The sequence below is a fragment of the Miscanthus floridulus genome, chromosome 11 (genome assembly GCF_019320115.1).
Source record: "Miscanthus floridulus cultivar M001 chromosome 11, ASM1932011v1, whole genome shotgun sequence".
Taxonomy (NCBI): Eukaryota; Viridiplantae; Streptophyta; class Magnoliopsida; order Poales; family Poaceae; genus Miscanthus; species Miscanthus floridulus.
This window is the reverse complement of record NC_089590.1, coordinates 55,315,633-55,330,457: the sequence shown is the minus strand read 5'-3', so window position 1 is coordinate 55,330,457 and position 14,825 is coordinate 55,315,633. Positions and strand designations below refer to the sequence as shown.

General features: G+C 46.5%; 1 protein-coding gene across 1 annotated transcript; it reads left to right on the top strand.

Annotated features, from left to right (window-relative positions):
- The first annotated feature begins 9,993 nt into the window (after positions 1–9,993).
- On the top strand, positions 9,994–14,503 carry LOC136490794 (SUPPRESSOR OF GAMMA RESPONSE 1-like). The gene is made up of 7 exons (XM_066486986.1): positions 9,994–10,108; positions 11,449–11,587; positions 12,177–12,363; positions 12,482–12,987; positions 13,233–13,427; positions 13,689–13,931; positions 14,039–14,503. Exons 1-7 carry the CDS (start codon positions 10,101–10,103, stop codon positions 14,090–14,092), a joined length of 1,332 nt encoding a protein of 443 aa, XP_066343083.1. The 5' UTR covers positions 9,994–10,100; the 3' UTR covers positions 14,093–14,503.
- The last annotated feature ends 322 nt before the right edge of the window (positions 14,504–14,825 follow it).

Below are 14,825 nucleotides of genomic sequence, written 5' to 3'. Positions count from 1 at the left end.
TGAAGAAAAAAGGTGTGGCGGGGGTCGGGTGTGGATGGGATAACCTCATTAAATCGAGTGAAAAAGGAAAATCGGTCATACACAAAATTTGGTTGGGGTAGCGAAGGGGGTTGCGGTAGACACACTTATGTGGTACGGGTCATATCTAGTGAAAAAGGGGGTGAATGGGTGGGTGGTAACCTCCTTAAATCCAGTGAAAAAGGAAAAAATGGTGTTACCCACAAATTTGTTGGGATAGTGGAGCGAGCTACGGCGGGCAGGCTTATGTGGTGGGGGTCATATCCAGTGAAAAAATGGGGTGGATGGGTGGTTATTGTGTGTGGGGGCTTGGGGGGTTAACCTCCTTACATCTAGTGAAAAATGAAAAAAATGGTCATGTGCAAAATTCGATGGAATAGTGGAGCGGGTTGCGTGGGGCAGGCTTATGTGGTGGATTCATATCTAGTGGGAAAAGGGTTAGATGGGTGTGTGTGTGTAGGAGGGTGGCAACCTCCTTAAATCCAGGAAATGGTCATACCCAAAATTCGGTGGGGATAGAGGAGCGGGTTCCGGTGGGCTCCGGCTTATGTGGTGGGGTCGTATCTAGTGCAAGCGCGTCAGTGCGGGCAAGCACAACTAATGCGTGAGCGCATGCAGGCGAGCGCACGTGGGCAAGTGCGGTGGCGTGGATGATTGCAGCCACTGAACTAGCACAATTGGCGCATGAGCGAGGCTGACACGCAAGCATGGCGGCGTAGGCGAGCGCATACAAAAGGTGAGGGGTGATTCTTGTGGTGGCGGAAAAGTGGTGGCATTTGCAGCGAGCCCATCCCGAGCCCCACTAAGATAGAAACCGACAGTTTCCTCCAAACGCTGAAATCATCATTTCTTCCTACCTCGGTTTGAGTAGACGTGGTTTTCCTCCTAAGAAATTGTTTCCTCTATTTTTCTTATCTTCTCTTTCCTCAATAACAAGGCTGCCATGTTAGCGTTTTGCTTAGCTGGTAAATCATTTAATAGAGATAGAAACTACCATTAATACCCATTTAGAGTGCCCTAAAATCCTAAGTACGAAACTATATTAATGCACCTCTAACATTTGACCTCATGGGTGGATTAGAGCAAGGCTAATAATACAGCCTACTGTTGGTTGTATGGATCTTCGTAGCCCATCTAATAGCCTACCCACATAATAGTTAGCTCTCCACTATTAATGTACAACCCACTTTCTTCTGTCACAATGTTTCTTGGTTTTTGCGCATAAACTGGCTGTGAGCTTATAGCCCGATTATCTTCTCTCTCCTCTTATTTTTCCTCCATCTCAGCATTCAACCCACTTACATCCTACTATTATACTTGCTCTTTGGGTCTCTTTGGTTGGGCTTTTGGGGGCTGCTTTTGCTTTCTAAAAGCCAACCAAAGGGCACATCCTGGCCCAACTGCATTGTCCTAAAGTAGCTTCCATCATAGTAGAAACTTTGCAGCTGGTCCGGACTTGCTTTCAGTGGCTGGGGGGAGAAACATTGTAAAATTTACCCACCTGCCACTCATAAGTGGAGAATATTGGTTCGTCTTTCCCGATCCGACCACTGACGGAAAGAAAGTCACGGCGCCTCCAACCTCGCTATCCGCTCACCCCCAACCTTGTGATCGGCGGTGCCCCGGTTTCTAGGGCATCTAGCGACTGTCTCGCCTCTCCCTATAGGTGGCCAAACGGGCCGCCTAGCACAACACAGGCACAGGCACGATGAGGCACAGCACGGCTAGGCATGACACTACATGGCACGATAGGTTAGCCGTGCCGTGCCGTGTAGTGCTGCCATGCCTAAGTGTCGGCACAGGCATGACACTAACAACCTTAGGCGTGTCGTGCCCTGCCATAGGGCACGGCGGCACTACAGTGCCCGTGCCGACCTAGGCACTATATGTGCCTAACCCCTCATTCAACTCAGAATCACAAGCATACTTTAAAAAATGAGAATGACAAGCAACTTAGATATATTCATTGAATTGAGATAACAAAATAACTCAAAGTCTCAAACACAGGCAGAGATAACAAAATAACATTTTATTGGGAGCTTTAGTGCAATGGTTGCCTCATTAAAAAATTGTCTAGGTAAAACTCACCCTTGTGAGAAACCCTAGATAGGGAAAAAGAGTACAACCCAGCTCCAATTATAAAGTTTATCAAAGTCCAGTCCATAGTCCATAATATTATAGTCCCATTACATAAATGATAACTAATCAATATAAAGTTCTTCAAATGCTTCTTCAAGCTCCTTGTCCTCCACCATGTGTTGCAGCCGAGCTTCAATAGCCTCCCAATCTTTGATGCAGGTCATCATCTCCACCATTTTAGGCTTTAGCTTCCTCCGTCGCTCCTCGATGATCATGCCAGTCATACTAAAAGTGGATTCTGATTATATGGTTGAAACAGGAACAGTTAAAATATCTTTAGCCATGATTGACAGCACTAGATATGTGAGTTTGTGTTGATGCAACCAGTCCAAGATGTTAAAATCATCATCTAAATGGTTCACAGTGTCACAGTCCAAGTAAGAAACAAGTTTAGAAACATTAGAACCTGAAGAACTTGCAGCCTCCAGCAGTGCAGTTGCAGGTGTATCTCTAGCCATGATTAGAGTAGCAGCTGGAGTATGCATACCACCAGGACCACCAACATCACCATCATCATCATAAATTTCATCCCAAGCAGACCTTTTTTATCAGATAGGTTAGGCGTGGTAGTCCTCCTCAACCTAACACCTCCATATTTCTCCTCATACTTATTGTAGACATCAGTAAGTTGAGCTCTAGTGCCAACCTGGTAAGCACTATAATCTATACTAGTAAGGATACCCAACCTCCTAAGCACTCTATTGAAACCTTCCATTTTAGCTCTGGGGTCCAGGATGAATGCAAAAGAATAAAACAAAGGTATGTTCCTCCAGTATTTATTATATTTGTCTATCATAGGTTGAACATTTATAAGGATCTTTACCAATATTTGAGTATGAAGGAAGGAGAGAAGGACATTTATAGGATGGCTAGGGTTTATGAGAGAAAGACACGGGACTTCAACCAAGTTAAGTGCATTAAGGATGAAAGGGAGCATCTCTTGGTGAAGGAGGATGAGATCCGACATCGATGGCAAGAGTATTTTGACAAATTGTTCAATGGTGAGAATAAGGACACAACCTTTCAGTTGGATGACTCTTTTGATGACACCAATAGGCGCTTTGTGTGGAGAATCCAAGAATTTAAGGTCAGAGAGGCATTGAAAAGGATGAAAGGAGGTAAGGCATTGGGACCGGATGGTATCCCAATCGAGGTGTGGAGATGCCTCAGGGACATAGCTATAGTATGGCTAACCAAGCTGTTCAATCATATTTTTTGATCGAACAAGATGCCTGATGAGTGGAGAAGTATATTGGTACCGATCTACAAGAATAAAGGGGATATTCAAAGTTGTACTAATTACTGGGGAATTAAGTCGATGAGCCATACTATGAAGCTATGGGAGAGAGTTATCGAGCATCACTTGAGAGCAATAACGCGGGTCTCTATGAACCAATTTGGTTTCATGCCCGGAAGGTCAACCATGGAAGCTATTTTCTTAATAAGACAAGTTATGGAGCGGTATAGGGAGAAGAAGAAGGACCTACACATGGTTTTTATTAACTTGGAGAAGGCTTATGATAAAATACCAAGGAATGTTATGTGGTGGGCTTTGGACAAACATAAAGTCCCAACGAAGTACGTCGGGCTCATTAAGGACATGTACAACAATGTTGTGACTAGAGTTCGAACAAGTGATGGAGACACAGATGACTTCCTGATTAGGATAGGACTACATCAAGAGTCAGCTTTGAGCCCTTATTTGTTTGCTTTAGTGATGGATGAGGTCACAAGGGACATACAAGGGGACATCCCTTGGTGTATGCTTTTCGTGGACGATGTAGTGCTAGTTGATGAAAGCCGGACAGGAGTGAATCAGAAACTAGAGTTATGGCGGGAGACTTTAGAGTCCAAAGGTTTTAGACTCAGTAGAACTAAAACTGAGTATATGAGATGTGACTTTGGCACTACTACTCGGGAGGAGGAAGATGTTAGTTTGGAAGGTCAAGTAGTGCCTAGGAAGGATACCTTTTGATATTTAGGATCAATGCTACAGAAGGACAGGGATATTGATGAAGATGTTAGCCATAGAATCAAAGCAGGGTGGATGAAGTGGTGGCAAGCGCCTGGTGTCCTATGTGACAAAAAGGTACCACATAAGCTAAAAGGCAAGTTTTATAGGACGGCGATTAGACCTGCTATGTTGTATGGTGCAGAATGTTGGCCTATAAAAAGACGACATGTTCAACAGCTAAGTGTCACGGAAATGCGTATGTTGCGTTGGATTTGCGGTCATACAAGAAAGGATTGAGTTCGGAACGATGATATACGTGATAGATTAGGGGTAGCGCCAATTGAAGAAAAGCTTGTCCAACACTAGTTGAGATGGTTTGGACATGTGCAACGGAGACCTCCAGAGGCACCAGTGCATAGTGGAATCCTAAGCCAGGATAGTAACGTGAAGAGAGGCAGAGGAAGACCGAAGTTAACTTGGGTAGAGGCTATAAAAGGAGACTTGAAAGGATAGAATATACCCAAAGACTTAGCCTTAGATAGGAGTGCTTGGAAGACAGCTATTCACGTGCCTGAACCTTGATTGCTTCTGATGGGTTTCAACTCTAGCCTACCCCAACTTGTTTGGGACTTAAAGGCTTTGTTGTTGTTGTTGTTGTTGTCTATCATAGGTTGAACCACAGGTCTAATGTGAGTATCATTAGCATAATTCTTTAGGTGCATAGCAATCTTAACAAGATAATGAATCATGAGTGAAGATATGGGATAGTACACACCAGACAATGCAACTGTAGCATCATAAAATAGCTCAAGAAATTTAAGCACTTTTTCTGCCATAGCCCAATGGTCATCAGTTAAAAGCTACTGGCCACCTTAGCCCTAGGATATTGATCATGGATGAAAGTAGTGAATGAGACCTTATGTGGAAACAAATGCTTAAGCATTAGGTATGTAGAATTCCACCTAACTTCCATGTCTAGTTGAAACTTTCTAGGCCTAACACCAGTGGTAATGCAGTAACTTTTATATGCAGCAATTCTCTGGTTAGATGAGTTTAAGAAAGATATTGCAATTCTAAATTTTTCAATCAAAGGCTTAAGAGCAGTTAGGGCATCCTTAACAATCAGATTGATAATGTGACATACACAACATTGATGCAAGAACATACAATTAACTGCATTGTCTAAATCATCACTATCATTAGATGATGCATTGTCCACAACTTCAATACCAAGATATTTTGAAAGAACATGTCTAAGTTTTTGCATGGCTAATACATTAGATGATGCATTGTTCAAAGTAACAACAAATACTTTTCTAGTCAAACCATAATTAGTAAGCATAGATGCAACAAGATCAGCAATGTTTTGTCCATTGTGGGAACAATCAATAAGCCTAAGACCAAGCACTCTCTTCTCTAGTTGCTAATCAGAGTTTATGTAGTGAGCAACAACACTAAGGTAGTCCTCTTTGGCATTACCAGACCAAATATTAGAGGTTAGACACACACAATTAACACTAGCAGAACTAACAGTCTCAACAAGCTTAGCCTTCCAATTAGTGAAGTATTTAAGCATGTCTTTAGTGGTGGTTTGCCTAGAGACTGAAACAAATTTAGGATTATGAGCAGTTCTAATGTATTCTTCAAATGCATATGATTCTCCCAAAGAGATAGGAACATCAAGCCTAGCAAGCAATCGAACTAGTTGAGTACGAGCAACAATAGGACAGTACTCCCAATTGCGCATACTACCATCAGGATTAAAAGAGACATGCGAGTTTTTTCATGTCTCCTAGGGCATTTATCCCTATGCCGGGTGAGGTGACCGGTGCCACCACTAGAGTGCCCATAGTATTCCTTAGAACAATGGATGCACTTAGCTCCAAACCTGACCTTCTTACCATTCTCTATTTTGAAGAGTTTCTTGAAATTAAGCCACACTGCCGAGGTAGAGAGACATGATCGCTTGCCGTTTTTCTCTTCCCCGTCCACTGCTTGATCATTGCAGGGCTCAAGGACGATGGGAGCTTGAACGTTATGGTTGAATAGCTCTACGGCGTCCTCGCGTAGGTCATCCTCATCGTCATCTCTGGCCAACCCGCACAACCACCTCTCTTGGTTGGAACTGACCTCAACCGTCTCGTCGTCAGATCCAGCCATCGCCACTCGTTGGCGCCCCAGTCCCTCAATGGCTTCAGACAAAATAGAGCAAGGGTTAGTAGAGATCGAGGGTTAGGGTTAGGGATTGAGCAAGGGTTAGGTCGACGACGACTTACCTTCAAAGCTGGAGCACCAGAGTCATCGACGAGGTCAATGAGGCACAGATCCGGTGAGGTCGACGATGAGGGATGAAACTAGCAAGGTCGACGACGGATCCGATGAGGACGAAATGAGATCAAGGGTTAGGGTTAGGGATTGAGCAAGGGTTAGGGTTAGGGATTATGCTAGTGCCGGCTAGCGGTGGCTCTAGAGGCCACCGGAGAGCGAGAAGAAGAGAGGAAGTCAGAGGCGAGAGAGGAGAGCGAGTCGCCGACATGGCGACGCTGACTCACCGAGAGGAGAGCAAGGAGACAGAGGAGCAGGCGAGACGGCGCTGTGGGGGAGAGCTAAGAGCAAATGAATTAGGGCGACAGAGCGAGATGTGGCTGGCCGACCGGGATGGGTTTTATACTCCCTATTCCAATGGTCGGATCCAACGGTCCGATGGGAGCAAGGCTGGAGATCTGATAGATCCAGGGAGGAAATCGATGGATCCAGCGAGGAAACCGATGGATCCGGCGAGGTCGATGATGGATCCAGTGAGATCAAGGGTTAGGGTTAGGGATTGAGCAAGGGTTAGGGTTAGGGATTGTGCCAGTGCCGGCCAGTAGTGGCTCTAGAGGCCACCAAAGAGCGAGAAGGAGAGAGAAATTCAGAGGCGAGAGAGGAGAGCGAGTCACCGACGCAATGACGCAGCGACACCGACTCGCCGAGAGAGGAGAGCGAGGCAAGAGAGGAGCGGGCGAGACGGCGCTGCAGGGGAGAGCTGAGAGTGAGAGCAAATGAATTAGGGCGATGGAGCGAGATGTGGTCGGCCGACCGAGACGGGTTTTATACCCCCTATTCCAATGGCTGGATCCAATGGTCCGATGGGAGCAAGGCCGGAGATCCAACAGTGCCAAGCCGTGCCACTGTCGGGACGGCCCATATAGCTTGTCGTGCCCATGCCGGCACTACGGGCCAGAATGGCGGCCCAGACACGGCACTAAGGCCGGGGCGTGCCAGACACTGGCACGAAGGCCATCGGGCTGAGCTGTTCTTGGGCCGTGCTACTTAGTGCCGTGCTTGGGCTGGCCCATAGTGCCCGGGCCAAATGGCCAGCTATACCTCTCCCCCACCCCAGATCTCTCGTACTCGGTAGCCGGAGCTCCGCTCGCTGATCTCGTCCCCTGTCGTGCGTCTAACTATGGTCCATGCTGCCGGCTAGGGTTGTAGGGCCGGCAGCTAGGAAGGCCACGCCGGTGGCCGGGAAGGCCTCACCGGTGGCCACCAGAGCCACGTGCGGCTCCCCTCCCTTTCTTGGCCACGGCAGGAGCCCCTTAGCCCGTAGCTCCCTCTTGTCTCCTCTCCAGGCGCCGCAAGCAGCATAGGTGTGACTTCTCTATTCTCTTCCCTGATCTGCACCCTTGACGGGCGGCTCCACAAGCTAGGTACCTAGAACTCCCCTATTTTTCCTCTTTAATCTGTCCAAAATCACAGCTTGCTTGATTAGTCAAAAAAGTGATCTTGGACATATTGTTGCTTGCATGTTTTGTACTGGGAGTATGATGTGTGCATGATGAAATTGATGATACATTGTTATGGTAACTAGATTGCCTAAGTAATTTTTTTGTTGGCTTCAAGAATGACTGATAAGGCATATTGGAGTGATTCCTATGTGAGGCATTTGATTGATGTCTACAAAGGGGAGATATAAGTTGGGAATAGGCCAATGGGAATTTACACTTCGAGTGGATGGAAAAAAAATCCTATATCAAAGTTTAAAGAAAAGTCTGGCCAGAAGCGAACAAAGAAATAATTGAAGAACACATTGGACAATGTAAAAAAAAGAATATACATCCTTCATGGACTTCAAGAATTGTGCCACTAGTCTTGGATGGAATGAGGCAAAGCAAATGGTTGATTTCAAGGGCAGCTATAGATGGTTCAAATGTTCGAGTTGCAGTGCCAACAGAGGAAGTGGTTAACAACACATGTCGACATGGATATACATCTCAGAACATACTTGCTATTTGTGATTTTGACATGAGGTTTACCTTTGCGGTAGCCGGTTGGCCAGGTTCCGCACATGACACACGGATCCTCAATCATGCATTAGCCAATTTCGGTATAAATAATTCTTTACTAAATTAGCAAGACTTGTATTATTATTTGCCTATATTGATTGGGTTTTATAAGGAAATATTATCTCGTGGGCTCGAGTTATCCAAACCAAACAGGATGCCTTGCCCCCTTTCAAATCCCTGGAAGTACGAGATGTTTCTTAGGTATTTGGAACAAAACGCAAGATTTGCTTGTGGGACTAAGAAATCCCTTGGGCCTTGTTTGGATATTGTCGGATTCACCTCAATCCACATGTGTTGATGTGGACTGAGGTGGAATTTAGTTCAAGTTTCACTCTAATCCACCCCAACACATGTGGATTGATATGAACCGATTACATCCAAACAAGGCATTGAGGGAGATGGCACCCTGTTCTTGGTCCCTTTTCTGTGGCTATGTGGCACCGTCTTCCATGTTGCCTCACTGTGTCCTACCATCCTGCGTTTGTTTCCATTTTGTGGGAGTCGTCGGGGTCATCGCACGGTGCACATATTTGCCTTGCGCGGCAAGAAAAGATGGGGCGGGGCCGCTTTGAATGCTGGGCCTCGGCCAATGATGTGGCGGCATGGCGGCACCCGGGTCGGGCAGGAGCCGGTCTAGAATCCAGAAACAACAAGGAGCAGGGTCCCACTGGAGCATTGGTGGGATGGTCCAACCGCCCACAGGGTGATCCTGTTCGGCTTGACTCCGATCCAGCCCCCCAGCGTGCAGTGGGAACCATCCATTTGCAACCCGTTCCGCCGTGTTGGCTCCGACCCGTCCGTGCATGCATGAAACCGGGACACCATTGCCTAGCAATAGCACCGATGGTCTTCCTGACAAAGCCCTTCGGATGATGAGAGGGAGTAAACTTCCGAGTCCCAACCGGCCTTGGCCGAAAAAATTCTATGCACTCAGTCACAGACCAACCCCCCTACATCACCGTCTACGAGCCGTCCATGTATCTCGTGCTAATCTCGATGCATAGCCCAGCAGCCGGACGGAATAGTGACTCGCGCATCATGCGGGCGGGCAGTTTCGGAGGAAAAGCCACGGAACCGGCCAGAGTATCGGCATGCACATGGTGGGGCCCAGAGGACACATGTTATGCGTACGGACATTGTTGCACGGCATGCAAGTTATGGCACCTCCACATAGAATTTTATTGCAGCCTTGGTGAGCCGGCCAAGCGCGCCGAGACCCCGGCACGAAAAAGGGGGGACCCCGGCACGAAAAAGGGGGGGAAAAGAAAAGGAGAGAGAGAGAGAGGAGAGAGATGGGTGTGTGTGTGTGGTGGTGTGTGGGGTGGGGGTGGGGGTGGGGGGGGTGGGGGGGGGGGGGGGGGTTGTGTGTGGGGTTGGGGGGTTGTATGTGTGTTTGGGACACAGGAGTGAGCCAGTGAGAGGGGGTTGCTTGTGGCGGTAGGCACAACCGGCCGCGCAGCCCGACCCTTTTGCCGCAGCCCCGTCCCTTGCGAGCTAGACTATAAAAGCCATCCAGCGCTCACAAACGCGGCTTCATAAAGCTCCTCTCCCCCTCTCCCTCCCCTCTTCCTCGGGTGCGCGGCGCTCCACGCGCAGCAGCAGCAGCAGCCGGCTCTCGGCTCCCGCTCCGCCGCCCCGCCGGGTCGCTCCCGGGCCTCCCGGCCATGGAGACGTAAGTCTGCAGTTTTTTGGTGTTTTTTTTCTTCTTGCTTACTAGTATAGTACTAGCTTTGCGCTCCGTCGGGCCGTCGGTTCCGTCGGGTTCTCTCGTGTGCACGCGGTTGGGGGTTGGGGATGGTGCAGATTTGGAGCGGCCGGCCCTCTTGGTTTCTCGTTCCGATCGATCTACGAGGCGGCGATTCCGGTGGCGTCGGGCTGGTTTCGTGAGCCGAGCGGCTGTGGTTTTTGATGAGTCCGCTCTCATGCTCGTGGGCTTGCCTGCGACGGGACGAGAGGATGATCTCTGGGCCACGACGGAATGTGCTTTAGATCGGCCGGAGACGAGCTCCGAGCCCGTGCGGATGGCGAGCTGCCGCGTCCGGCTGCGGTTTCCCGGCCAAAAGGCAAGACATTTTGCAGCCTGCGGGCGCGGAGGTGCAAGAGGAAGCATCTGTTGTGAGGAAGCAGAGGAAGGCTCTGTTTGCTACAGGATGGAGTCTGGAGATGGATCCTGTGCGGTCTGTTGTCGATCGCAGCTGACCCGACGCCAGCTGATCTGTGATCGTTGTGAGGAAGAGAGGGGATTTGGCATCTGTGTGTTCTAGTACAATGCAACTCTTGGAGATTGCGTTTGCTGCAGGCGGAAATACGGAGTACAAAGTACCGACTACTGAATCATGCCAAGTACTACTACTTCACACACTCCGGTGCATCGTTTTTGCAATCTGTTGAGGTGCAACAGGAATTAGGGGGAGTTTTTGCAGTCTGTTGAGGCTGAAGAGGAATCTTCCGCTGGAAGGAAGCATAAGGAGTGTGTTTTTTTTTCCGAGAAGACTGATCAGTCCTATGTGTTGCCCCTTGCCTGGTCGAGGCTGACCTTATCTGACACTGCGCTTGGATGATTCTGATGTGGTCGCAAAAAAGGAAGAGGTTTGAGATTCCACCGTGTTGATTGTATATCGCTCCAAGCAGGAGGTGGTGCAGAAATGACAGTCGCTGCTGTAGGACAGTGTCGTGCAAGGTCAAATGTCAGACAGAGTGCTCTGTTCTGTTTACCTCCTGGTATGATTGCTGTGGCATAGCTCTCTTGGCAAAGTACAAATTTAAATGTTGGAAGGAGCAACAATGGATCATAATGGGACACAGTGTGGCAATGATTGGGGAAAGTTAGCGGCTCCAAAATTGCATGTCAATGGGGTCTCTTGGTCAAATGCTCTTTTGATCATGTTTCTGCTACACATCGTCATTTGCACTTAATTATTTTTCTTGAAAAGTTCTTGCTTGAGTTTATCTTCTGTTTGAGAAAGATGCTACCCTAAATCCTAACAGCAATGAATGCTGTACCTTTTTCAGTTCATGGATTATGAATGTGTTGGGTTTTGCTGAGAAAATAAGAAGTGCAGCTCAGTCGTTTACCCTCCAATTTGGTGAACTTTTTGCAAAACCACATATCAAATGCACCAACTGCAACTGCGACATTGATATTAGTAATGTAAGTTCAGTTAACTACTTAGTTATAAGTTTATGACCGCTTTATGTATTTTTTGCTCTGTCATTTGATTGGCCCTCATTGAATTTTGAAAATGTTATTCTAGACATCATTTCCATCAAGCACTCTGATCCAGCACAAGTAGGAAAACTTTGTAGGTCATTTTCTCTAAACTTAATGAGTTGTTTGTAGATTTGTTGCACAGTAAAATGACGTGGATGTCACAGTTTCATCATGTTGTCATGATTAATATGCATTGATGAGGTGACAATGTATTATTTTCTGTCTTGAATTGGCGGAGATGCGAAAGGAGCCTTATATGAAACAATGAAGCTATAACTTGTAGTAAGGTGTTCTGTTCGAAGTCTAATGGCCACAGCCCTCATCGAAACTAAAGCTCACCATTCTTTTTAATAGAATTGATTCATTGATTGGCCATTGCTTCATTGTCATGCCTGCACTTTCTTAGCCATATGACTGTCATGGACCCTATTTAATTGCCGTAAAAGGCTAGATTTCAATTAACATTGACTGACATGTTTCACATTCTGGACGTCTTTTTTTTTCTGGAACCTCATACCATGCTTTGCAGGTTTCTTTGGTGTGGCCAGCACTTCCTGCTGGTGTCAAATTTGATCCCACGGATCTGGAACTTCTGCAGCATCTGCAAGGAAAATCCAGCCAGCCAAATTCAGTGCCCCATACGCTTATTGATGAATTTATACCTACTATAAAAGAGGAGGAGGGAATTTGCTATACACATCCCAAAAATCTGCCTGGTACATGATTGTTACTTTTGAATTCATCAATGACTTTGGAACGAATAAGTTATCTCATGTCATGTAGTAGTCGCCTTAAGGTAGTTGATTAGCTCATACATTTCTGTTTTTCTGTTAGGTATGAAGATGGATGGCAGCTGCCTCCATTTCTTTAATAGAGTATTAAACGCATATGACACCGGTAAGCGCAAGCGTCGAAGGATTATTGCCACCAGCGACATTTGTGACGGTGTTGCTAATGGGAACAGCAGGTGGCATAAGACCGGAGCATCCAAACCCGTATTGGACGAGAATGGTGTGAGAAAAGGCTGGAAGAAGATCTTAGTTCTTTATAAAGCTCCAAAGAAAGTTGGTGGCAAGCCAGAAAGAAAGAATTGGGTGATGCATCAGTACCATCTTGGTGTAAACGAAGATGAAACTAATGGGGAATTTGTAGTCTGTAAAGTATTCTACCAATCGCCATTGAAGAAAAATGACAAGTCTGAAACAGATGTTGCAGTTGAATCTGATGCATCTGTTGCAAAAATCAATCCTAGGACCCCAATGACAAATCCTCCCCAGCCCCGTCGGCTGAACAACAGCCCATGCAACACTGAGCAGTATACCCCCATTCATGAGGATCAGGTAAATCCAGTGATCATATTTTATACTTTGTGATCTCTCAATTTGCTGCTAAGTATTCCCTCCCTCCATTCATCAGTATAGGGCATATTTTGGCAGAGTACAGGAATGCAAAAGCTGTCCTGTATTAAAAAAACGGCTCTGTTCATATAGATTGACGATCAAAATAGCTCGGTTTATATTACTGCAAATATTTTTTGCTTAACTAGCGAACAATCTTTCATTTTGCTTTTCTGAATTTGTGACAGGGGGAAGAAGAGTGTGGCACATCTAAGATGAAGATTGAAGCAGCTGAATGCTCTGCGTGCTTTGCTGAATTATCACCAGCTGTGCCTACCTCGCATGAACTCCAGAGGACCCCAATGACAGATCCTCCCCAGCCCCATCGCCTGAACAACTGCCCATGTAACACCGAGCAGCATATCCACATTCAGGTGGATCAGGTAAATGCAGTTATCATATTTTATAGTTTGATTTCTCAACTTGCTGGTAAGTATTCCTTCCATCCATCAATATAGGGCATATTTTGGTAGATTACAGGAATGCTAAAGTTGTCCTCTGTTTTGACTTTATGTATGTTTCAAAACGACTCTGTTCATATAGATTGACAAATGATGATCAAAATTGCTCGCTTCATATTACTGTAAATATTTTGCTTAACTGGGGAACTTTCTTTCATTTTTGCTTTTCTGAATTTCTGATAGGGGGAAGAAGAATGTAGCACATCCAAGGTGAAGGTTGAAGCAGCGGAATGCTCTGCATGCGTTGCTGAATTACCACCAGCTATTCCTACCTCGGATGAACCCATGCAGCCTGCGGATGCCCTGGACGCAGGACTTGACGCATCTCTACCCGTCGATGGTCCTAGCATGGAGCTGTTTGATGGTTTGCCTGACCTGGATCTTCCATTCACTGGAACACCTTCAGGTGGTGGTATCAGTTTAGATGTAAGCCTATCTTGTGCCTCGAGCTTGTTCGCTTACTGTAAAATGTCATGGCCACGAGCTTGTGTTGTCGAGACAAAACACTCATGAGTTTGTGCTGTCATCCGCAGGACATCTTCGGACCAAAGGATAGCCTTGGGTCCTGGCCATACGGCTTCCTCTGACGCGAACAAGGCTCGGAGCTGGCAGCAGTGGCGCTGCACAAAGGAGCCAGTTCTGTATGACTGCAGCGTGCTAATCATCGCCTTGGGCCACGTGCTAATCATCGCCTTAGGCCATGTTTGTTTGTCTTATCATCCGTACTTTCCGGCTTATCTTTAACAGTGTTTTCCTCTCACGACGAATCAGCCGGAACAGTGTTTCAGCTTGTTTTTTCAGCGAAGCGAACGGCCCCCTGTGAGATGTTTTGTGCGCAAGACTGCATTTCAGCATCTCACGAGAAGTTTTTGTACAGTAGGAGTGTAGAACCGAGAGAGTTAGCAGACGACATCCCAAATCCCGTCGTAAGCTACTGTTTGTAATATCCATGTTGTGTAATGTGTAGTGATGTTGTGAAGTCAACCTTATAAAAGAGAGCGAACGTTAGGGAAAAAGATTTTCTAGTAACATTAGTACTATTCTCTCTCTATTTTAAATTATAAGACATTTTGGTTTTCTAGATATATAGTTTTTGCTATAAACTTAAATATGCACTATATCGTGATACGTAGCAAATACATCGTATCTAGAAAAACTAAAACGTCTTATAATTTGAAATAGATGAAGTATTTCTATGCGCCGGAGGGCTGAGGCAGAGCAACAACACTTTGCAGAACGCGCTGCACCTTGTCTCGTGCACCTCAGTGCCAACAGTCGCGTATGTTAGAAGACCGCCGATGAGATAAACGATGGCGAGGT

What these genes read in the sequence shown, in the direction of transcription:
- LOC136490794 (XM_066486986.1), top strand. An exon ending in GCGACATTGATATTAGTAAT is followed by an intron (nt 11,588 to 12,176) that starts GTAAGTTCAGTT and finishes CATGCTTTGCAG; the next exon opens with GTTTCTTTGGTGTGGCCAGC. An exon ending in GTGGTGGTATCAGTTTAGAT is followed by an intron (nt 13,932 to 14,038) that starts GTAAGCCTATCT and finishes TGTCATCCGCAG; the next exon opens with GACATCTTCGGACCAAAGGA.